The following is a 22,764-nucleotide window of genomic DNA, read 5'->3' on the forward strand; positions in this document are numbered from 1 at the left end:
AGCAAATTTGTACGTACGTGGCCATCATAATTTCCAAAACATTTTCTTTCTACTTGAGCCCTTGGTATCAGCTCCCCTATTTTCCCCTCCCTCCTCCATCCTCCCACCCTCGTATAACCCTTGATAATTTATAAATTATTTTTATTTCCATATCTTATACAGTCTGCTGTCTCCCTTCAATCATTGGGCTGCCATCTTATCTCTAGAACCCACCCTTCTTGTTACTTATGCTACATGTATGTCTCCAATACAACCCCTTCCTGTTACTTAGGTGTTTGCCATGGCTTACATGCCCAAGACTGTATAAGGTGATGTAAGAATACATTCTCTCTCTGCTAGACTTGGCTCCTCATGCTGTTAGGGGTGGACTAGAATAAAGGCAGGGACCACTGTAGAGTAATTAATTAAGCCTTTCCAAAGGTCTTTGTTCATAAACCATGAATAGCCTTATCTTCCCCAGCTCTAGGAGGAGTCAAGAGGTACCGAGGTTAAGGCCTTTGAGAGCTAGCCCAAAAGTCAGTGGCTTGAGCTCACCATCCACTCTGCATGAGAAAGAGGTGGCAGTCTGCTTCCAAACACATGTGTCGTCTTGGAAACCCTCTGGGACAGTTCAGCTCTGTCCTGTGGAGACAAAACTCACTCGGCAACAGTGGGGTTGGTTTCTGCTGATATAGTTTTGTAGGGAAACTAAATTTGATATTTTCTTTTTTAATCAGGAAGAAATCTTGGTTTTCACTTTTGATCTTGCTGTTGAGACCATCATATTCCCTCTTTTCCAACTTTTCATTGTACAAAACTGGAATTTTTTATTAGATATGATTTGATTTCAGGCAGGTAACTAGCACACAAAGTTTTGCCTGGACCTGGTATGGTGCAAAGGATTTAACTTTGCTGAATAATTTGTGTTTGTCCTTCACTCCCGAGAGAGTCTCTGAACTCTTGGAATTTCTCCAGAGATTGAAATGTGTCAGGTAAGTCTTCCCAACCCCACTTGAAGCCCGGCAAACATTCTGATCTACAGCTCCATTTTCATCCTGAAAAATCTTACCTTGCCGTTTGGAGCATGCTCTTACTTTTGTCTTTGGTGTTTCCCTCTCCATTTTTCTGTCCTTGTTTCTGGAACTCCTACTAATTAAACATTGCATATCTTTTATAGGAGAACATACTTAATCCACAGATTAAAGAAACCTATTTTCTGCCCCTATTTTATCACCTGCTTTCCACCTTTTGACTTTTTGTTTGGTAGCTATATATAATAACAAACACACATTCTCAATTTCAGCATGCAGTAGCAGCATCCTGCAGACTCCCCTGCACCACTCTGTCTGTATCTAATCCCTTCGCTTTGTTGCTCTGTTCTCTGAGAGATTTCCTGAGCTTTAACTTCCAGTTCTTCTCCTCTTGCAGGTCTTATTGTTACTGTTGTGAGGCCAATTCCCCAGCGCTTTTCTCCTCTGGACATAGCCCTTTACCTAAGCTTGGTTTCTGTTCTATGGATTAAGTATACATTCTCCTTTAACTTTGAGAATACTATTTTTTCTGCTTCCTGGGCATTCAGGGCTCCCTGTGAGTTTCTTTTTATCTTTTCCTGTGACTTCATTTTGCTCTTGGTCTGTCACATGCAGGCATCTTCAGACACTCAGCGAGCCCTCGTCATTGTCTGTTCCGATTTTCAAACTCGGCTCTGAAACACGCCTTCGGAAGCTGGATGTGTGGAGGCCACGCGGTTGCCCTGTAAGCACCTAGCAGACGCTGACGCCCGGCCCTCCCTTCGAGAGGCTTTTGGTTCGTCTCTTCAGTAAATATGACCAGATTCCTCAGACAGGAGGACCTGGCTGCCTGTGAACAGGGCGTTTAACAGGGAAAGGTGTCAGGGACCCACTTTCCACTTAGCCTGCTGCCTCAGGTGCAGGGGAAGCTGTGCCATCTGCTTGCTGCCAAGATCCCACCTGGAGTGCCTTGACTGGGCTGGTCGCCTCACCCAGAGGCCTGTTTGCATACCATGTCGCTGAGCATCACAGCTAGTCTAGGCTGTGCCCACAGGTCGCGTCAGGAAACAATTGTCCAGACAAATAATAAAATAGCTGCACAACAGACAAGGGTCTCATGTCACTTGAGCAACCTAAACGTCCGTGGCAGGTTCCAGGTGCCAGCTGCAGGTCTCACATATGTGATAAAAGTCCTACCCATTGCCAGCGAGAAGGTTCCTACTCATCCTGACATGGAGAAACAGGAGAATACCCCCAGGGGACTCCCAAGTCTGTAACTTCTTATAGAAGCCACTTAGTCCTCCAGTGGAGAGGCTGGCAGGGTTGAACCACCAACCACTTTGCCCACAGAGCCACCGGACATAAACAGAATCTGGACATTTTTTTTCTTCACTGCCATCGAGTGAATGCTGACCCATAGTGACCCCATGGGACCAAAGGCTCCGAGGAAGCGTGATGAAGCTGTCTGCCTATAAAGCCTCAGAAGCCCCACTCAGGTCGCTGTGTGTTGGCATGGACTTGATGGCAGTGGGTGGGTAAATCATGCATATTGCTCATCTACCATCGATCTACTTCGACACTAAGCAAGTTCCTCCAAGGATAGTCCGCCTCCCACCATCCAGCTTTAAATTGAATAAATGGTGCTGTGTTAAATACTTCTCCTGACATCAGCATTTTGAATCGATTTGGCTTCCTATCCATTCAAAAACATTTCATATTTGCATGTGTGCAAACACACATACAGAGGCATGCTGGTAAATGCAAAGAAAAGTACTAATTATTGAACCACCTTAACTCAAGCACATTTTAGAAACATATTTCTTTACATTAGAGGAGCCCTGGTAGCTTCCTGGGTTACACATTGGGCTGAGAACCACAAGGTCAGCAGTTCAGAACCTCCAGCTGCTGGGAGAAAGACTAAGGATTCTAATCCTGTGAGGAGTTAGTCTGGAAAACCCACAGGGGCAGTTCCGCTCTGTCCTACAGGGTCACTATGAGCGGCATCAGCGCGACAGCAGTGAGTTTTTTGATTTCTTACATCCCCTTTTTCTTCCCGCTCCCCGAAACAAACAACTTGTAAATACAGTTTCTTAAGTCATCTTTTCATCCAGTGAATGCCTTTTGAAACTAGCAATCCACTTTGCTTTTCTGTACACTAATGTTCCCATAAATAAACTGCTTGCAATATGTGAGAAATAATGTTTCCATTAACTGGAAAAGCATGCTACTCTGTTTCCAGCAGCTGTGGCTTCTGCTCCCACCCATTGAGAAAACATTCCAGCGCTACTCCAAAAACGTTGTGTGTTTTGTCTTTTTCCAAAACCCTCTGAGAAAGTTCTGTGCTAGCCTTTTTCCCCTTCCCTTTTGAGTCTTTGTCAAGGGCAACGGGGTGATGGTCAGACAGTAGATCTTTGTGCGTCACTGAAATGAAATGCAGAGAAGCATCATTTTGAGTCCACAGAGGCCCAGGGCAGGGAGGGTTTTGCCTGTCCCCACACTGCTAAGCCATGTGCGCAGGGGCTGGGCAGTTAAAGGAGGCAGGTCCTCTTGTCATTAGGAGCCAGATCCCCTTCCTTGGTCCCTCCTGTGCCCAAATGAGCAAACAAGGCCATTTGTTGATGTGCCCTGTGACTTTCTAGTCTTCAGACAAACCCTGGCGATTGTGTGATCCGGAATTCAACGTTCCCTCAGCGGGTCTAACATTTTGCCCTGTACTGCAGAGGCCCTACAAATGTGGACACAGAAGGATTGCATTGTTAAATGGCACAGAAAGGTCCTTTGCAGAAGAACGACTCCTGGGCTCGCAGAGTTTAATTTTCTTTTCCTCGCTCCAATCTGACTAAGCGTTGAATTTTCCATTGTCTGTGAATGCGGGTGTCCTGGGCGCTATTGTTTGCATAAGCCTTGAACTCCAGGCTGCTCTGGGCGCTGCCACGCCCAGGCCATCTTGATTAACAAGGACACACCTCGGAAAAGTATGCAGGCTGCCGCCGGTCAGCTTTCCCTCTCACCACCCAGCCTCCACACTCCAATTCAAGGAAGCCACGAAATCCCTCTCCTGTCTATTCTGACGGGAGAGCCGTTGTGGAGAATGGCTATCAGTTTCCAAATAGAAACTGTGTACTTGTGAAACTACTCTTCGAAGGGAGATTTAGAGAAGCAGGAAAAAACAGCCAGATGCAATTTTGAATGAACTAAAATAAAAAAGCATCACTTCTTGGCCTTTTGGCTAAGATCATGTGTAGTATCTGTTATTATCATTTTAATATCTACAATAAAAAAATAGGTGAAGTTCTGTTTCAGGGCAGGGGCCAGTCCCATAGTTATCCTCCTTCCCTGCCTCCATCACACACACACACACACACACACACACACACACACACACACACACACCACAAAGAGAGAGAAGAGAAGAGAATCTCACCATGGACCATGGGTGCCCATGAAACTTGAGCTCACCTTGGGCGATTGAGGTGAGGTCAAGGGTTTCTCTAAGGTTTTTCTTTCCTTTTTTGGTGGGGATGGGAGGCAGTTAATTTCATTCTTTCTTACTGGCTGGAAGGGGCCCTTTAAATATTTTGCAAATGAATCTTTGGGTGGAATTTATATGTAGAATATATAAATGTCATATAAACAAACACCAGGGGCTTCCAAAAGTTCATGGAAAAATTCCATTACCTTCCAATTCCATTTTCCTATCCTAGGTTTTCTGATTGTTTTGTTTTGTCTTGTTTTTTATTATCATTTTATTGGGGGCTCTTACAACTCCTGTAACAATTCATATGTCAATTCTATGAAGCATATTTGTACATATGTTGCCATCATCATGTTTTAAATATTTATTCTGTATTTGAACCCTTGGTATCAGCTCCTCTTTTTTCCCTTCCCCATCCCCCTTACCCTTGTGGCCCCTTGATAAATTATTATTATTTTAATATCTTAAACTGACTGCTGTCTCCCTTCACCCATGTTTCTGTTGTTCTTCCCCCTGGAGCGTGGGGAGTGTTATGCATCGATCATTTTGATCAGTTCCCACTTCCTCCTCTCCTCCCCCCACCTTCACCCTACCCTCCTGGTATTCCTACTCCCATTTCTGTTCCTGAGGGGTTTATCTGATCTTGACTCCATGTGTCCTGAGCTCTTATACGCACCAGTGTACAAGCTCCTGTCGAGCCAAAATTGGGATCATGATAGTGAAGGGGAGGAGGCCTCAAAGAACCAGAGGAATGTTGTGTTTCATTGGTGCTACCCTGCGTACTGGTTGACACATCCCTTCCTTGTGACCCTTCGGTGAGGGGATGTCCTATTGTCTATGATGGGTTTGGGGTCTCTGCTCCTACCACCCCCTCATTCTCAACAATATGTTTTTTGTTTTGTTTTGCATCTTCTGATGCCTGTTACCTGATCCCATTGACACCTCCTGACCACCCAGCCTGATGGGCTTCTTTCAAGTGGGTTTTGTTCTTTCTCTGCTAGATGGCCTCTTGTTTAACTTCAGACCTTTAAGATTCCAGATGCTATATCTTTTGATAGCCAGGCATGATCAGCTTTCTTCAACACATTTGCTTATGTGCCCATTTTGTCTTTAGCAATCATGTAGGAAGGGTGAGCATCACAGAATGCCAGATTATTAGAACAAAAGTATTTTCTTGCGTTCAGGGAGGGTTTGAGCAGAAGCCCAAAGTCCCTCCATTCCTCAATGTATTTATATATATATATACACATACACAGGCCAATACCCCTATTTTTATGGTCACTATATTTACATGAGTACACAGCTATGTTTATGCCTCTATCCATAGCTTTGCTTCCTAGATCTCTCCTCTGTGTTCTTTTACCTTCCTCCTGCCCCACCATCACGCCCGCCCTTCTTCTGCTTCTTAGTAATTCCTCTCAGCTAGATTGCTGTGGTTACAACGTCACCCGTCGTAGCTTTTTGAAGCCTCTTGATATCTACACGAGTATATATCTATGGTATCTTTTTAATTTGACAGTTTAAAAAAATTGATGTAGCATTAACTTTTTAGATTCATTTTGGGAGGATGACTAACTCGTGTGTGTGTGTGTGTGTGTGTGTGTGTGTGTGTGTGACATTTGGGTGAAGTTTTCAGAGAAAATTGGTTTTCTTCCAAGAATTCACATATCATATTGAGTGACCGTGGTCCCCAGGATGTAATGGTAAAACAAGACAAACTCTCTGCCACCGTGTCAATTGTGCCTCATAACAACCCCATGAGCATAGTAGAACTGCCCGTATGGACTTCTGAGGTTGGACATCTTGATGGGGGAAGCCACTTCTTTCTCCCATGGTTAGAACTGCAGATCTTGTGGTTAACAGCCCAGCGTGTAATCCAGCAGCCTCCAGGACTTCTTACAAGGTGATGGAAGGATTGTCATGCTTCCTAAACAGCGGTTTGCTATGTTGACAGAGGCCCCTCTTCGATGGCTGCCGGTACATTTCTGTCTCTTTCGTATATCCACTTTTTCTAAGGGATGGGGATAGGGAGCCCCTTTCCACCTGCCAGGAAAGGGGCTGTGGTAGAAAGATATGAACTTTCCGCATTGATTCTCTGCTGGTGTCTACAAAGTGGCATTCGAACTCCAGCCAGGCTGGACTTCCAAACCTGCTTCTTCCTTCGCCAGGAGTCACCTCCCGAGGCCTGAGGACCATGCGCTTGTTCCATGCTTGAGACCATCCACTTGCTGTGAGTCAAAGCCAGTCTCTTGCCTAAAACCACCCACTGCCTTAAACACAATTCAAATGCCTTTGCTGACCCTGCACCACCAGTTACTGGGGTCTGAACAGAAACCCAGTGCTGATACGAAGGATCAAGGTTGCAATTCTGTGCACACAGAGTGGGACTGCAGTTTATTCTGTGGTGAGTTTCCATCTGAGCCAAGGAGGCTAGGATGACCAGGACTGGGCTTGGTCAGGGACAGAGAGGTGAAGCTGGTGTCCTTTCTCTAGATAAAGGGACTTCTCAGTGGCACCGCAGACCGTGGGGTACAAAGGAGGAGATTTGACAGACAGAAAAGCACTGTGCTTCCTTGTCTCATCTGGGGAAAAGCAGGAATATCAGGTTTTAAACAGACCAGTCAACAGAGGTATTCACGCGGCAAACAGATACTGGGCACTGCATATTAGCCAGGCGCAATGGGGCCCAGGCCCAGAGTAAATAAGAAGACAGGCCACTGCAAGGGATGGCGATTAGGTACTGTTACACAGCTCATGTGGATTTGGCTAGCTCTCCATAATGAACATACTTTTTTTTTATCATGTATTAATACGGAAAAAGAAAAGAAAAAAAATAAGCTAAGCCTGTCGAAGTGAAAGATGTGGTTTTATTGCACTAAAACAAACAACCCAGACTAATAGGATTTCCTGCCCAAGCTGACAGAGGCTAACAAGTGAGCAGCTCACTTAGTGAAGCACACGCGATCACTGAAACTTGAAAAATGACATCATTCGCCTTCCGCACACACTGAGCGACCAGCTAACCCAGAGCTGTCTTGAGAGGCCAAGTGTCCAAGAGGAATGCCGCATGTGCACCACCGTATGTCTCCATGCGAGGAAAGGTGCGTGAACCATGAAAAGCTGGTCTGAAAACAGCATTTGTGTGTGTGTGTGTGTGATGGTTACTGGGAGACACAGGATTGGGGTCCTCTGATGTACGATGCCGAGGGAAACATGGCCATGTCCACGGGAGAATGGGGGTGTTATGTAATCAGTCCACACTCTGAGTTTTTAAACTCTTGAAATAATTCTTTTTTATCAGGCTTGGACTGTTTCCTGTGATTTATTTCCCCAAGCCTAAAAATAAAATAATTCAAGTTGCATCATTTCTTCCATTTGTTTTCAAACCAAAAGCTAACTCCCTGCCGTCTCCAGGACAGGATAGAATTTCCCTTGTGGGTTTCTAAGACTGTAACTCTCTCACTCTTTTTACAGTTTTATTGGGATCTAATATACATATCATACAATTTAACAGCTCCATCTTTCAATCAGATCAAGAATAATTGTATCACAATCAATGTAAGCCTGTACCTCTTCCTGACGGCGGGGGAAGTATGGACCTTCATGCTGGAAGCCTGTCACGCTCACCTTTCGACGACAATGGCTGTAAATGTAGCCTTCCATGTCCACACTAACGGCACCTGTGCATTCATCCAGCATGCAAACCAGGGCTTATGATAGAACTATCTCACCATCGTAAACATAAATACTTTGCATAAACTATCCATACCCCAAAATGACAAGTTGAAATAAATTTACTTTAAGGTTTGCTTATATAAACAGGCACGGAAATTATTCTGAGAATATCTGCTTTCCAGAAACAAAGATTATATAAATGGGCTGAATTACTTTAATCACCTCCTGAAAAGAGGCCAATATAACACGTGGGAAATATTTACTGGTAAACAACTTCAACTATTTCTTTGACCGGAGATCAAGTTGAGTTTTAAAACAACATTAAAGGATTTCACATCAGTGGGTTTAACCACATTTTAGAATTCAGAGTAATGAGGGTCTCTGGTACCAAGAAAGTCTCTACGTTTTAAACATTGTATTGCCTGAACGGTGGTACTGATTATAAGTAACTTTGAGTAGTAGGCAGTGAAGCCCCGGACAAGGATCAAACTGGTGGAGGCAGGAGGCGAGAACAGAATAAAGATGACAGACTGGAGATGCTCATGTCTAATGTCTTCACTCCTTCAGGGAGAGCGTCTTGAAGGAGACACAGAGGAATGTCTAGAAACAAAGAAATCTCCGAGTCGTTTCTGATGGTCAGACCAGGGTGCAGCTGCCCTAGCCAGTTCCCTGCTTCAGCTGGCAAGGCTCACTTCCTGTAAGACATCCCCAAGACGAAGCCACATGGACCTACCCCGATACAGCCCTGGGTGCTGGAGCAGCTGCATGGAGACCCCTGCCAGCACTGAGATGCTTACATGTTCACTGATTCGGCTTTCCTCCTGCACTCGGTGTCATTGCATGTGTTTTGTGAGATGGAGGATGACTTTGTGGACTGGTGTCAGACCTATGTCTTAATGTTGGACTTTTGGGCTTGGGCAGCACTGGGTTGGGATGTTTTCTTGATGTGCTCTTACCCTTTATATAAAACTCTCTCTTATACATATGAGTTTCTGTGGATTTGTTTCCCTAATGTACCCAGACTAACACAGGGGGCACCTAAACTCTCAGTTGTGTATGAGGGAAGCCAGTGCTAAATGAATCAAAACAACTGAGCGCACTTCCCTGGTTTTGCACTTTTCTAGGGAAAGATGACAAACCCAATACAATATTCACCCTCAAGCTTTGAGACCCGCTGGGTGAAGAAAGAGAAGACTCCTTGTGAGTTCAAGTTGCGACTTCTCACTGGCTCTCAGGAGGTGCAGGGTCAAGTCCTTGTTCTCAAGCTTCACACTCTTTTCTTTTCCAGGTACTTTGACTGTCTGCGCCAGCTCCCACCGTGTCATTTGCTACCCAAGCCAGTCCAGTTAAACACTGACCTGCCCACCTAGGGCTTAGAGTGCGATGTCGATGACTTGTCATAATGACTGAAGTCCCAGAGTGGCTGACAGTGAAAGCCCTTGGCTGATAACCTGTGGTTTGACATCCACCCAGTGTCCCCTGGTGAGAAAGGTGAGGCCATCTCATTTCCGAAAACTCAGTCCCTGAGAATGTTAGAATGTTGGATTTAGACACATAAGGGGTATTCCCAAAATCCAAACCAATCTCCACCACTGAGTGAGTTCTCACTTGTTGTTGCTGTTAGGTGTTCTTGCACTGGTTCCGAATCAGCGACCTGTGTACAACACAAGGAAACACTGTCTGGCCCGGTCCCATCCTCACAAGCATTCTTATGTTTGAGTCCATTGTTGCAGTCACTGTGTCAATCCATCTTGTCAAGGGTCTTCCTCTTTTCACTGCCCTTCCACTTTACCGAGAAGGGTGTCCTTGTCCAGGGACTGGTCTCTCCTGACCATATGTCCAAAGTAGGTACGTTAGCTGAAGTCTCACTGTCCTTGCTGTGCATCTTCCAAGACATTTATTTGATCTTTGGGCAGCAGTAGGACCTCTGATATGACCCCGTATAGGGGTTCCAAGGCTGATCCTCTTTACAGGAGAAGACAGCCTCATCTCTCTCTTGAGGAACAGTAAGTGTGTCTGAACCACTGCCTTCGTGGTTAGCAATTCAATGCTTACCCAACAGCCCTTCTAGGGAGCCATACGTTAGGCTAGCATGAGATGAGCTGGTGTCCAAAGAGTAGGATCTGACTCCATAGCAACTCTTTAATTATCTGTTTTGTTTTGGTTGTTGTTGAGTTGTATTGTTCAGTAGTCAGTGTAAGGGGTCCAGGGGCACAATGGTTCAGTGCTCAGTTTCTAAAGGAAAGGTGGCTCTGTGTCTGGAAGAACTGCCAAGGGGCTCAAAGAAAGATTAAAGCCTAGACATCCTACGGGACCATTCCGCTCTGTCACTCAAGGGATGCTATAAATAGGAGTCAAAATTGACTTAAGGGAAGTTAACAGCAACAACAAAATGTGTGTGTCTGCTGGGGAGTGGACAAAAGAGAGATAATGGGGCATGCTGAGCAATGAAGAGGAGTCCAAGTGCATATGGAGAAGTAGTTACAGTGCAGTAAAATTGGGGTGTGCGCATCTGTGTGCACATACACCTCTCACTGTCATGTACATATGAGGGTGCTGCAAAAATGACGTGGGGAAATAGGAAGAAAAGATAACAGCATTCTCTATAAAGTTTTTAAAGCCCCCCTGGTAGTGTGTATGTGTGTGTGTGTGTGTGTGTGTGTGTGTGTGTGTGTGTGTGTTATGCACTGAATATCTCTCTAACCTTGGCTACTAGGTGCAACTCATAGTAAATTCCAAATGTTAACTTTCCCCTTGCTCCTGTAACAGACTTGCATTCATTCATTCATGTATTCATTCATTCATCCATTGTACATACCCCACAGGGAGCCAGGCGCAGGGTTGGCACTGAGAAGACATCACAGGTTTCTTGAGTCTAATCCTCCTCTTGACTAAGTGATCACTTCCAAAGGCAGCCAATGAAAACTCAAAGGGTCACAACACAATGTTGCTCCCATGCCACACCATCCGAATGGTGGGCCACCCTGGAAGAGGACATCATATCTAGTGACATGGAGGGTTGGAAAAAGGAGAGGAGACCAGCAAGAAGACAGGTTGGACACAATGGCCAGAAGAAGAGTCTTCAACATGGCATGGTGGTGGGCTGGCAGGGGGACTGGGCCATGTTTGTTTCATTGCACTGGCATTGTGGATCCCCAGTCACTGACCCCTTGCAGTATCGCCTGAAACGCTGCTGTCAGGTGCTGTTGAGCTGGCTCTCACTCCTCGGGACCCCACATGCCATGAAACACCGCCCTGTGCTGCTCTTTATCCAGAACATCGGCTCATTCTCCTGGAAGTCCATGGTAACTTCCGTATTCCTTGCCATCATCATCAGCCAGCTGCATCCATTCATCTTTGGTCTTTCCTATTCCAGGGCCAGCTTTCACATGTGTGGACACACGGGTGGAGGTAGAATGGACGGATAAGGAGCGACTGCTCAGAGAAGAGAGGCCTCTGGGATTGGAGGAGCATACACGGATCATCATCGAGAAGGCCGTCTGGTCAGCCCGGATCACACAGCTTCAGAGTGGAGACACGAACATCGGCCGGGGCCCTGGCCTCTGACCATGCCAGACAGAGGCCATCTCTCAACATACGTCTCAGGAGCTTTGGACCAAGGGCTTCTCCTGCTGTGGGCACAGTTTTGATGTCGTGCAATGTCTTCTTGTTACTGTGGGGCGGGAAGGCGGTCCTGGGGCACACCAGTCGGCAGGTGCTTCCATCCAGAGAAAGAACCCGTTCCACCTAGCAGCTGTGTGGTCCGAGACAAATACCTGTAGCGTCACCTGCTTTTCATTCACATGATTGGGGTTCACAACAAACTCCTCATAAGCCTGCGTGCATTGAAAGAGGGATTCGGTCACTCTCTTGCCTTTGATGTTCACGCAAGGGCACAGTGATGATGAAGAATGATGCTGTCCAAATGAAGGCTCCTTTTTTTTATATTGGGAATATTTTATTCTGTCATCTTTGTTTACAATTGAAACTCTGGGAATTCAAAATTAACATCCTTGCCCGTAAGCTTCTTATAAACTCCAGAAAAGGTTTCAACCTTGTGTTCTACATTGTTCTGCTGTGCTTTGTCCAAATGAACCTTTATAAGCCTGCTGCCATCCAGCTTTCCCCGGATTCTCTTGCCCACAATTTCACTTGGGAAGACCAGGTCTTTAAGGATGGCATCGTGCACAGCTGTCAGAGTGCGGCTCCTGGGATGCTTTTGCTTATTCTTTGTACGGCTTTTCTGAGTTGGTTTAGGCAGAATTCTCCTCTGAGCAATAAAGACAACGTGCTTTCCACTGAATTTTTTCTCCAGTTCCCGTACTAGCCGGACTTGGATTTTCTGGAAAGATTTCAGTTGAGGAACAGGAACAAAGATTATAATAGCTTTCCGACCACCACCAACTTTGATTTCCTTGGCTGCCATTATATTCAGCTCCTGTAACTGAGCCTTGAGGTCCGAGTTCATCTCCAGCTCAAGAAGAGCCTGAGAAATGCCGGACTCGAATTCATCCGGCTTTTCGCCATTAGGCTTCACAATCTTCGCGCTTGAGCTGAACATGGCTGTTCTTGGCGAGCGCCGACCTAGGAAGAGGCCAAAGTCGAAGGCTCCTTTTGTGAACTTGATCAGACCCTTCCCTAATCCTCCTGAAATCCTAATGTCCCCTGGCTAAACCACCTGTATTCGACCTTCTCCCAGTGAGGGTGGAGAGAACAGTAGGTCAACCAGGCATTTGAAATGTGCATGGACTCTGTGAGTGGGGGAGACAGTCTAATACCAACCTGACTTCACTGTCCGTCCACACAGCGAGTGTGGATTTTTGATTCTTTGAACCCAAACTTCATTTTTTTTACTTGCTTCACTGGCGCTAACAAGTTCCTAGAGGTTCCTAGAAAGTGTAATCACAATAAATAAATGTCAGTGAAAATCAATAGATACAAATAGAAGAGAACCCCCGACCCCTTCCCCATGGTTGGGTTTTTTCCTGAAATACACGAGTAAATTGGTGAAAGAATTTTGTATAGTATAGAGGGCCCTGATAGCACAGTAGGTTATGTGTTGGGCTGTGAACCCCAAGGTCAGCAGTTTAAACTCAAAATCCACTCCACAGGAGAAAGATGAGGCTTTCAGTTCCCATACAGAGTTTCAGCCTTAGAAATTCACAGGGGCCATTTTATTCTCTCCTATAGGGTCACTATGAGTCAGGATCAATTTGTGGGCAGTGAGTGAGTGAGTGGGTGGATATTCTTTCAACAAGTGGTTGAACTTGTTACTAAACAGACAACATACTACAGACACTTGTTAACTGAGGCAGGATGCAGGGACTAAGGCCAGCCAGTAGCAGTGTGACAAAATTTGGAAAAATGATATCCTACTCTTCCATGAGGTGCTTTCTCTGGACAGCAATTGTACTCCAGGCTTATATTAAAAAGACAAGCTTCTGTGGAGGCTACACTGAACTTTAAGTTACTCCGGGACAGTAGCAGAGGCAACAGCTGCTTTCCCTACTTAGTTTCTGGAAACAAAATAGACAATTGGGCCTGGGGAAGACAAAGCCTGTGCCAGAGAGTGGCCATACTGTACCCAGACCAGGCCAGAAAAACTCTGGCTTTCACGGGCTTCGCTGCATGTGGCACACTGGTCACTGGGGCATCTCTGAGTGCACAGCTGTGCTCACCGGCTTGTACAGGACTTGTTTCTGTGTTTTGGTGAAGATGCTTTGGAATGGAGGAATCAAGAAATCCATAAGGGTTATACCAAATATCTAAGGTAGCTAAAATCCCTCCCAAAGTTATTTTTCCAAACAAAGGAATATTTAGTGGCTATGCATTGGGCAGCTAACCGCAAGGCCAGCAGTTTGAAACCACCAGCTGCTCCCAGGGGGAAAGATGAATCTTTCTATTTTCGCAAAGAGTTACCATTTTCAATGAGTACAAGGAAGAAGAAAGTGTTCTAGAACTGTTTAGGATGATGATTGTATGACTCTTCATGATATGATTGAATTAGAATTTTATGACATGTGGATGAAGTGCCTATAAAACGGTTACAAAACATTACCACCTTGGAACCCTGCCAGGGCCATTCTACCATGCCCTATCGTGTCGCTGTGAGTCAGTAATGACTTGCTGGCAGTGAGTGAGCATTTTCTACAAAGACATCCTCCTTGTTATGGAAAACAGTTGTTGTCTACTCTTGAGTTTCCAAGGAGACTTTTAAAAAGTTGGTGTAGTTAACCAAGAGATAAAGGCAGATCAAGTCAAAGAAGATACTCATTATTGACGTGCGCGCTGCTTTAATAATACCTGATTGTAATTATATATCTAGTTCATGACCCTGTGTGGTCAGTCCTCCACAGTTGGATTTTGCTTTCAACAAGGTGATTCACACTGGAGGCTGCTCCCCAATTCTTTAAATTGGTTGCGTGGTTATGTAATTTAGGAGGGAGTGGGTTTTGGGGTGGGGTTTATAGCCACATTTCCTACCTTGTGGGAGAGAGATGAGGCTTTCTACTCCTGTGAAGGGTTACAGTCTCCAAAAGTCACAGGTCACTGTGAGTCTGCATCGATGGCTGGCACTGAGTTTGTATTGAGGTGGGTGTTGGAAATTACCCTTCGTAGAGCTGTTTGGAAGTGGGGCAGGTACTAGAAGTGTGACCTCCAGAAAATTCTTGCCCTTGGCATTCTGCCTTTGCACACTGCTCTCTGAGAGCCTGAGAGCTATGCTTATGTACTCTATTTATAATTCATGCTAATTAATTAAACATTCAGGAGGATAAAGTACTAAGCCAAGAGCTGAAAACTTGGTCTATGTCCACACGCAAGAGGGGACGGAGAAGGTGGGGCTTGGAGAATCGGCTTTGAGGCTGGACTGCCGGGGCCAACCTCCACCCAGTGCATTCCCTGTAGAGATGAAACGTGTCCCTCAGAGCTGCAGTCCCTGGTACAGCCATCTGACAAGGAGACACTGACTGCAGGCGCGCCTGTTATGTGGGGCCTGCTAACGACTGCACGTCTCACTGACTGCAGCCTTGTCAAAGCCCTGCAGCGAGCAAGGCCTTCGACTCCATTTTTTCCCAACTGCATGTGCTTGCTTTGCCTCTCTGTCACATTCGGGTGCTCCTCGTGGTCTCTGTGACTGTTCCAGCACACTGCACAGACTTCTGAAACACCCAGAGCACTGCCAGCCAGTCAATATGGACTCACAGTGACCTCACAGGACAGGGGAGGACTGCGGCGTGGGTTTCGAGACTGATCTTTACAAGAGTAGAAAGGTTCCTCTTTCTCCATTGGAGCAGCTAGTGGCTTCAAACTTCCGACCTTGTGGATAGCAGCCTAATGTGTAACCCTGTCACACTACCAGGGACCCCTGTAATAGGGCACCAAACCAAGCCAAACTTGCTGCATGGAGTCAATTCGGACTCATAGCTAACCTATACTTACAGTCCCGGGACCCCAAAGGGGCAGTTCTACTCTGTCCTATGGGGTTGATATGAGCAATAGGGATCTCTCACTGCCATCGAGTCAGGACTGACTCTTAGCAACCACCCACTTGGTTTCTGAGACTGTACTGTTTACAGGAGCAGAACATCCAGTCATGGTGGTTTCAAAGGGCCCACCATGAGGATCAAAGCCCAACACATAACCACTACACTAACAAGGGCTCTTCAGGAGTAATAGGGCTAGACCCGAATAACTAGGAGTATACTTAGAAGGTCAAGTGGTTCAATTCTCACACGTGATGTAGAGAGAAGTGATGTGGAAGCACTCTGAGTATTTTCAGACAGAAAATACACATCAGTTTATCTCAGGCTTATAGAGTGAGCTTTCTGTATTATTTACAAATACTTGTACTGCACAAGGCGAGAAAGGCCCAGGGAGTGACTGAGTCCCCCAAGAGCTACCCGAGTTGAGCCTCGATCATATCGCAGCACACAGAGAAGCCAAATAAGCTTGAAATCTGTGCAGAGAAGACCTGCAGTAAAAGTGCATGGGGATGTGTCTCCTTTCCCCACTTTCTTGTAATTCCAAGCATTAATTTACTGGCACATGCCATTTTTAATACTACAAGGAAACACTGCATGGTTTAAAATCAGGAAAGGCGTGTGTCATGGTTGTGTCCTCTCACCATACTTATTCAATCTGTATGCTCAGTAAATCATCAGAGAAGCTGGATTATATGATGAAGCGTGTGGCATCAGGATTGAAGGGAGGCTTATTAACAACTTGCTTCCTGAGAGTGAGGAGGATTTAAAGCACTTGCTGATGCAGATCGAGGATTGCCGCCTTCAGTATGGATCACAACTGAACACAAGGACACCCAAATCCTCACAACTGGACCAACAGGGAACACCGTGATACATGGAGGAAGGATTGAAACTGCCAAGGATTTATTCTTGCTGAGATCCACAATCACTGCTCATGGAAGCAGCCGCTTCCTGGGGAGAAAGGTGAGACTGGATGCTCCCACAGGATGTAGAGCCTTGGAAACCTGTTTATGGTCGCTATGAGTTGGAGCATACTTGATGGCAGTGGGTTGCTTTATTTTATTTTATGTTTTTTTTTTTTTGTTTAGGATGAAGATTTCAAATTCTGACTGCAAGGGAACAGGTAATTAGCAAATAGTCTACCTTTGTTCCCAGTCATCCTAGGCTGTTCATTTCAGGGAGACAGAAAAGAACGAAGTCTTACATCTCATCTCAAATGCAGACTGACTTCGGAGACATCCAGGGTTTGGTTTTCCTCCCACAACATCCCCTTTCCCCACAATAAACTATCTCACATCACAATTGCTGAAGACAAAATGGATGTGTAAGCAAATGTGTTGAAGAAAGCTGATGGTGCCTGGCTATCAAAAGATATAGTGTCTGGGGTCTTAAAGACTTGAAGTTAAACAAGTGGCCATCTAGCAGAGAAGCAACAAGCCTACATGGAAGAAGCGCACCAGCCAGTGTGATCATGAGATGTTGTCAGGATCAGAGAACAGGTATCAAAAGACCCCAAACAAACAAACAAAACATATTGTTGAGAATGAGGGGGGTCAGAGCAGAGACCCCAAACCTATCTGTAGACAATAGGGCATTCCCTCTCAGAAGGGTCATAAGGAAGGGATGATTCAAATAGGGCACAGCATAGCACCAATGAAACAATGGTGCTTTGAGGCTTCCTCAAAGGCTTCCTGCCTTTCACTTTGGGCTAGACTGGAGCAGTTACACTGGTACAGATAAGAGCCCATGACACATGGAATCCAGGTCAGATGAACCCCGCAGGAACAGAAATGGGAGTAGTGATATCAGGAGGTTAGGGTAAATGTCGGGTAGGCAAGGAGGAAGGGGGAACCGATCACAAGGGGGAACACATGACACCCCTCATTCCCAGGGGGATGAACCCCAGAAATGTAGGTGAAGGGAGACAGTAGTCGGTGTAAGACAAAAACAATAACAATTTAAAATTTATCAAGGAGTCACAAGGGTAGGAGAGGGGAGGGAAGGGAAAAAGAGAAGCTGATACCAAGGATTCAAACAGAAATTAAATGTTTAGAAAATGATGATGACAATGTATGTACAAATATGCTTGATACAATTGATGTATGGTTTGTTATAAGCACTATAAGAGCCCTCAATAAAATGATTTTTTAAATTAATAAATCATCAAAATAAGCAACATCACACAGCTATGTATATAAAAGTTCTACTTACACCGGACTTCAGCCAATGCAGTGGGCAATTAAAAAACAAACAAACCCTGTCATTAAGTCCTTTCTTACTCTTAGCAACCCCATCAGACAGGGTAGAACTGACCCTGTGTGTTTCTGAGACTGTAACTCTTTATGGGAGTAGAAAGCCTTGAGCTTACTGAGGAGCTGCTAGTGGATTCAAACTGCTGACCTTGCAGTGAGCAGCCCAACACATATGCATGATGCCAGGAGGGCTCCTACCATGAAATAAACAAGAGGATGGTGAAAAGATCTGAAACGGTGTGGGAACAATCAGATTGTCGCACAGAATGTGCAGTTGGAGAAACTGTGCGGATAGACTTGCTTCATGCAGGTTGCCAGACACTTTCACTTTGTAAAACAAAACCAAAACCAAAAACGCACAGGATCTACCAAGGGCCATGTGTCCAAGTGCAATGTAAGGAGGTCTTCGGAGTCCACAAGGCCCGAAAGAAGCAGAGTTCAGAGGTGGAGCACATGTGTCCTTACAGGGAGGTCACCCACCCAGCCAGCCAACTTCTTGCCATCTGTGGACAGCCTGTTCTGCCAGGCTGCTCCTCACCCGAGAAGGGGTGGCTTCCTGGCTGACAGGAGCTGCTGCTGACTCTGCTTCATATAAGAAAGATGGCATGCCACAGTGTAGCGAGCGGGCCTTTCTGAAGCACTCATTGACCACTTCTTTTGAGTGTTGTGTTAGTTCAGGTAGACTAGAGAAACGCATTCATGGCCACTCAAATGTGTATAAGAAAGAGCTTTATATATAAGAGCAGTTGTATATTAAGAAAACATCTCAGCCCAGTCCAGACTAAGTCCATAAGTCCTATATTAGCCTACATGTCCAATAGCAATCTATAAATTCCTCTTCAGACTCTTGCAACACATGCAATGACGCCGAACAAAGGAAGGCCACAGGCCAGTGGGTGTAAAGTCTTGTGAATCCAGTAGTAGTTGAAGCATCTCAACTATGGCCTGGTTCTTCATGGGGCTCCTCCAGCTCCAGGGCTCTGGCTCCATCAGTGTAGCTCCACGTGGCTTGTCAGCAGGAAGATGAAGCAGAAAGTCGGTCTGGCCTCCAGTGAGCTACTTATCTCCTTTGTGCCTCCAAATGAAGTCATCAAGCTGTGACCTGATTGACAGGCTAAACTCCCCCTTTCACTCTTAATAGTCTCAAGTTGACAACCGATTATGTCATTACCACAGTGTTGCATCCCTTAGCACAGCGCTTGTGAGAACAAGTAGGAGGGTGCAGCTCATGAGCAATGAGACTTCAGTGCTTGTCCTACTTATGTCACTTTTGTGTCTCATTGAACTTTTGTGCGTTCAAAGGATTTGGGGTGGTGTAGTGGTCACGCATTGGGCTGCTAACTGAAAGGGCAGCAGCTTGAAACCACCAGTCACTCCTCAGGAGAAAGACGAGGCTTTCTACTCCCTCGACAAGTTATAGTTTCAGAAACCCATGAGAGCAGCTCTGCCCTGTCCTATCAGGTCATTGTGAGTCAACATCACTTTGATGGCAGCGAGTAAGAGGAGTCTGGGGGCACAGTGATTGGATCCTGGGCTGCTGGCACATCCGCAGCCACCGGCCGCTCTGAAGAGGAAGATGTGGCAGTGTATTTCAGCAAAGATGGCCTCCTTGGAAACCCCTCGAGCCGTCTGCTCTGTCCTGCGGGGTTGCTGTGCATTGGACTTGACCCCATTGCAGTGGGGTTTACTGTGTTATTTGATGAGGGCTGGCTTCCTGCCCTCGTGATCCACAAAGCCCCTGCTCTCAGGAGAAAAACGTCGGAATACTACACCTGGGCTCCTGCCCACTGAGAAAGAGCTCACTTTCCTGGCTGGCTGCACACTCTCTCGGCCTGCCTGCAGGATCTTTGCAGCCATTGTTTAAGGCCCAGCTTCTTCCTTCTCTTTTGTTTTCGGAAGGACATGCTACTCAAATTGCCCCTCTCTGAGGCAGCCCCAGCATCTAGATGGAGCTCTGATAGGGGCACCAGTTCAATTCCTCCCACTGCTTAGTCCAGGGGAGCTGTTCAAGCCCAAGAACATCCAAAGAAGAGCAGTACTCACCCCTCACCTCCCCCCTACCCTCTCCAGCCACCCATCCCTCCATCGCCTCCTGTCCCGGCAGCCTTCCGCCCTCCCTTGCTGACAGCCTCCCTTCGGAAAATCTCAAGAGGCAGGGCTAGCAGTCAGGGTCTGTAGGACAATCAACTCCTTTGTAGCAAGTACAGCTCGGTCCCAATGTGCTCACTGAAAACGGAAATCATCCCACTGGGGAAGTCACCTGAAACCGACCTATCTGAGTGAAAGGAGAGCAGGGTCAGCCAGGGCCCGCAGCGTGATCCAGGCTTGACGCCTTCATCTCCTGTCTCCCCATCGGAAAACTGGAAGCCGACTCCATGGTTCCTTTCTGTTGTTCTGCTTTGAGAATCCGCTGGCAGCCCTGCACGGCCTTCCTGGAACGGGGCACACTCGAAGTCCTATGAAAGGAGTCTTGGGAGCTGATGGATTCTTTGAGGCTTCTGGCCACTCACTTCACTTTGTTTTGAGTGAGTACACTACGACCAACCTGTTTCCAAAGGCCAGATTCTAGGACTCAGGGCTGAAACTTCCACAAGTCTTTTTTTTTTTCCTTCTGGAGGGTGGAGACAGGGGGACATAAATTCAATCCACAATGTATCTATTTGCATAAGCAGACCATCTAGAGGGCCCAGTGCCACACTGTCCTCCTAATTGCTATGTTTGAGAACACTGTTGCAGCCACTGTATCAATCCATTTCACTGAGGACCTTCCCCGTTGGGGCTGCCCCTCTGCTCTACTGAGAGCATGTTCCATTCCAAGGCCTGGTCTCTTGTGAGGCAAAGCCTCACCCTCCTCACTTCTAAGGAGCCTTCGGCTATAGTCATCCAAAAACTCAAACCAACCCACTGCCATCAAGTTGATTCCGATTCACAGCGGCTCTACAGGACAGACTAGAACCGCTCCATTGGCTTTCCAAGGTTGAGAATCCACCCCAAACTGGCTGCCTTGTTTTCCTCTTGTGTAGCAGCTGGTGGGTTTGAACTGTCAACCTTCTGGTCAGCAGTCCATCCCTTAAGCCATGGCACCACCAAGTTGTTTTTTTAATAACTGTCCAGATGAGGCAAAACGGAGCCCTGGTAGTGCCAGGGGTTAAGCATTGGGCTGTACAACCTGTGGGTCAGCAGTTCAAAACCACCAGCGGCTTCGAGGGAGAAAGACTGGACTTTCTACTCCTGTAAACCGTCTCAGAACCCCAGAGGGCTCACTAAGGGTCAGCACAGACTAAGGTGCTAAGGTAGTGGTGGGAGAGTGGGGTTGGGAGAGAGTGGTGTGTGAGAAATACTGTCTTTACATTTTTTTTTCATTTTTAATTCTGGTTTGGCTGAAAGTTCATAGACAAATTTGCTTTCCACTCAGCAATGTTGTTTGACCTGTTGGTGTTGCCCTCTTGGGATGTCAGCTCCTGTACCCTACCTCCGTGTGGGCCCATTTCCATTCGTCCTTCTTTTCTGCCCCTTCTGCCTCCTGGGCTCTGGTTTTGGGCAAACTCTTCCTCCCTTGGCTGATTGGCTGCCAAGCACGGTCTGTCCAGGTGTTACTGGTCACTGTGCAGGCCTGTCTGTTGCCTGGTTGAAAGTTGATTCCTAGGTCCTGGGTTCAGTTGCAGGCTCCAATGGCATCTAAGGACTTGAGGGATGTTTCCGAGACAAACAGCGTGGGGACTGGGTAAAGCTGGGGTTGGAGATGCTCTCTGTAGACAGGGAGCCCTTATGCATTGGACTGCTAACTGCAAATCCAGCAGTTTGAAACCACCAGCCTCTCTGAGGGAGAAAGATGAGGCTTTCTGCTCCCATGAAGATTTAAAAACTCACAAATTCACGGACATTTCCACCTGGTCTTATGGGGTCACTGTAAGTGGGAATTGACTCAGTGGCAGTGAGTATGACTGTTGAGGATGCAGGTGGCAGTGCGTCGGGCTTGGGCGTGGATAGAACAGGTCCAGGCTGGAGCATTCCCGGACTCCCAGCGTTCCGGTGTGTGAAGGGGCCCAGTTACAATCTATGAAGGTGGCTCTCTAGCTGGAGTCTTGAGTGACATACAAGTTCATTTCAGACACAGGGAAGAAAAGACAAAGAAGAAGAAGGTGGCCCTTCTAGCCCAAATCCCTTAGGTGAGATATTGTCATTCTGGGCTTTATATGTCCGTGGCGACAGTCTCATGTTGGAGGGCATTCTTTGCTGTGCTGGCGGGCAGGGTTAGGGTGAGGTGAAGACCTAGCCTCACCCTTCGTTCTCCTGGGGATAAAATCCACCTTCATCAAAGCCATTCCTCTGTATGTAAGAGTCATGTGGGCCACAGAAAAAAACCCCAAGGCCATTATGGAGGAGCACTTCAAGATGTCTGCCTGAAGTGGCAGAGTCTGTCCAGGCCAGAGGCACAGAGCCTCAGCAGAGCAGCGATGACACCACAGAGTGCCTTCCCATCAGTTGCCTGGAGGCTGTGGAACTGTGGGCTGGCTTTCTGGCCCATGGAGTCAAGGACAAGGGACCACATGGCTGAAAGACTGAGGACTGGAAACACCTGGCTGCCGGCCCTGACGACAAATGATTGCATCCTTACCGTTTGCTGATCCTGACTAGTGTCAACCTATTGGCTTCCCCAAACCCCCCTTAACCGTGAGTACAGTCTGTGAGCTCTGTGTGGCCATTGCAATGAATTCTCAAAGCCAACACAGATGTGGAGTGGCATGGGTCAGAGTAGGTAAAGAAGGGTGGAGGGTGGAGGCATGTCTGACCCCTGCCTCTTGGCACTATGGAAGCCAGAGGAGGTCAGATACGTCCACGTCCACTGTCATTGATTGCAGAGCATGTGCATTTGGGCTAGGTGGGAA

At 46.6% G+C, this 22,764-nt stretch overlaps 1 protein-coding gene and 1 pseudogene across 1 annotated transcript; one reads left to right on the forward strand and one right to left on the reverse strand.

The window, feature by feature from the left end:
- The first annotated feature begins 4,198 nt into the window (after positions 1-4,198).
- On the forward strand, positions 4,199-4,321 carry LOC142428259 (U2 spliceosomal RNA; annotated as a pseudogene).
- A 7,775-nt stretch (positions 4,322-12,096) lies between these two features.
- LOC142427376 (small ribosomal subunit protein eS7-like) lies at positions 12,097-12,705 on the reverse strand. Its single transcript, XM_075532635.1, has one exon. The coding sequence runs from the start codon at positions 12,698-12,700 to the stop codon at positions 12,116-12,118; it is 585 nt and encodes a 194-aa protein (XP_075388750.1). The 5' UTR covers positions 12,701-12,705; the 3' UTR covers positions 12,097-12,115.
- Positions 12,706-22,764: the final 10,059 nt, after the last annotated feature.

Source organism: Tenrec ecaudatus, chromosome 15 (genome assembly GCF_050624435.1).
Source record: "Tenrec ecaudatus isolate mTenEca1 chromosome 15, mTenEca1.hap1, whole genome shotgun sequence".
Classification (NCBI taxonomy): domain Eukaryota; kingdom Metazoa; phylum Chordata; class Mammalia; order Afrosoricida; family Tenrecidae; genus Tenrec; species Tenrec ecaudatus.

Coding starts and splice junctions, on each gene's coding strand:
- LOC142427376 (XM_075532635.1), bottom strand. CDS start 12,700: ATGTTCAGCTCAAGCGCGAAGATTGTGAAGCCTAATGGCGAAAAGCCG.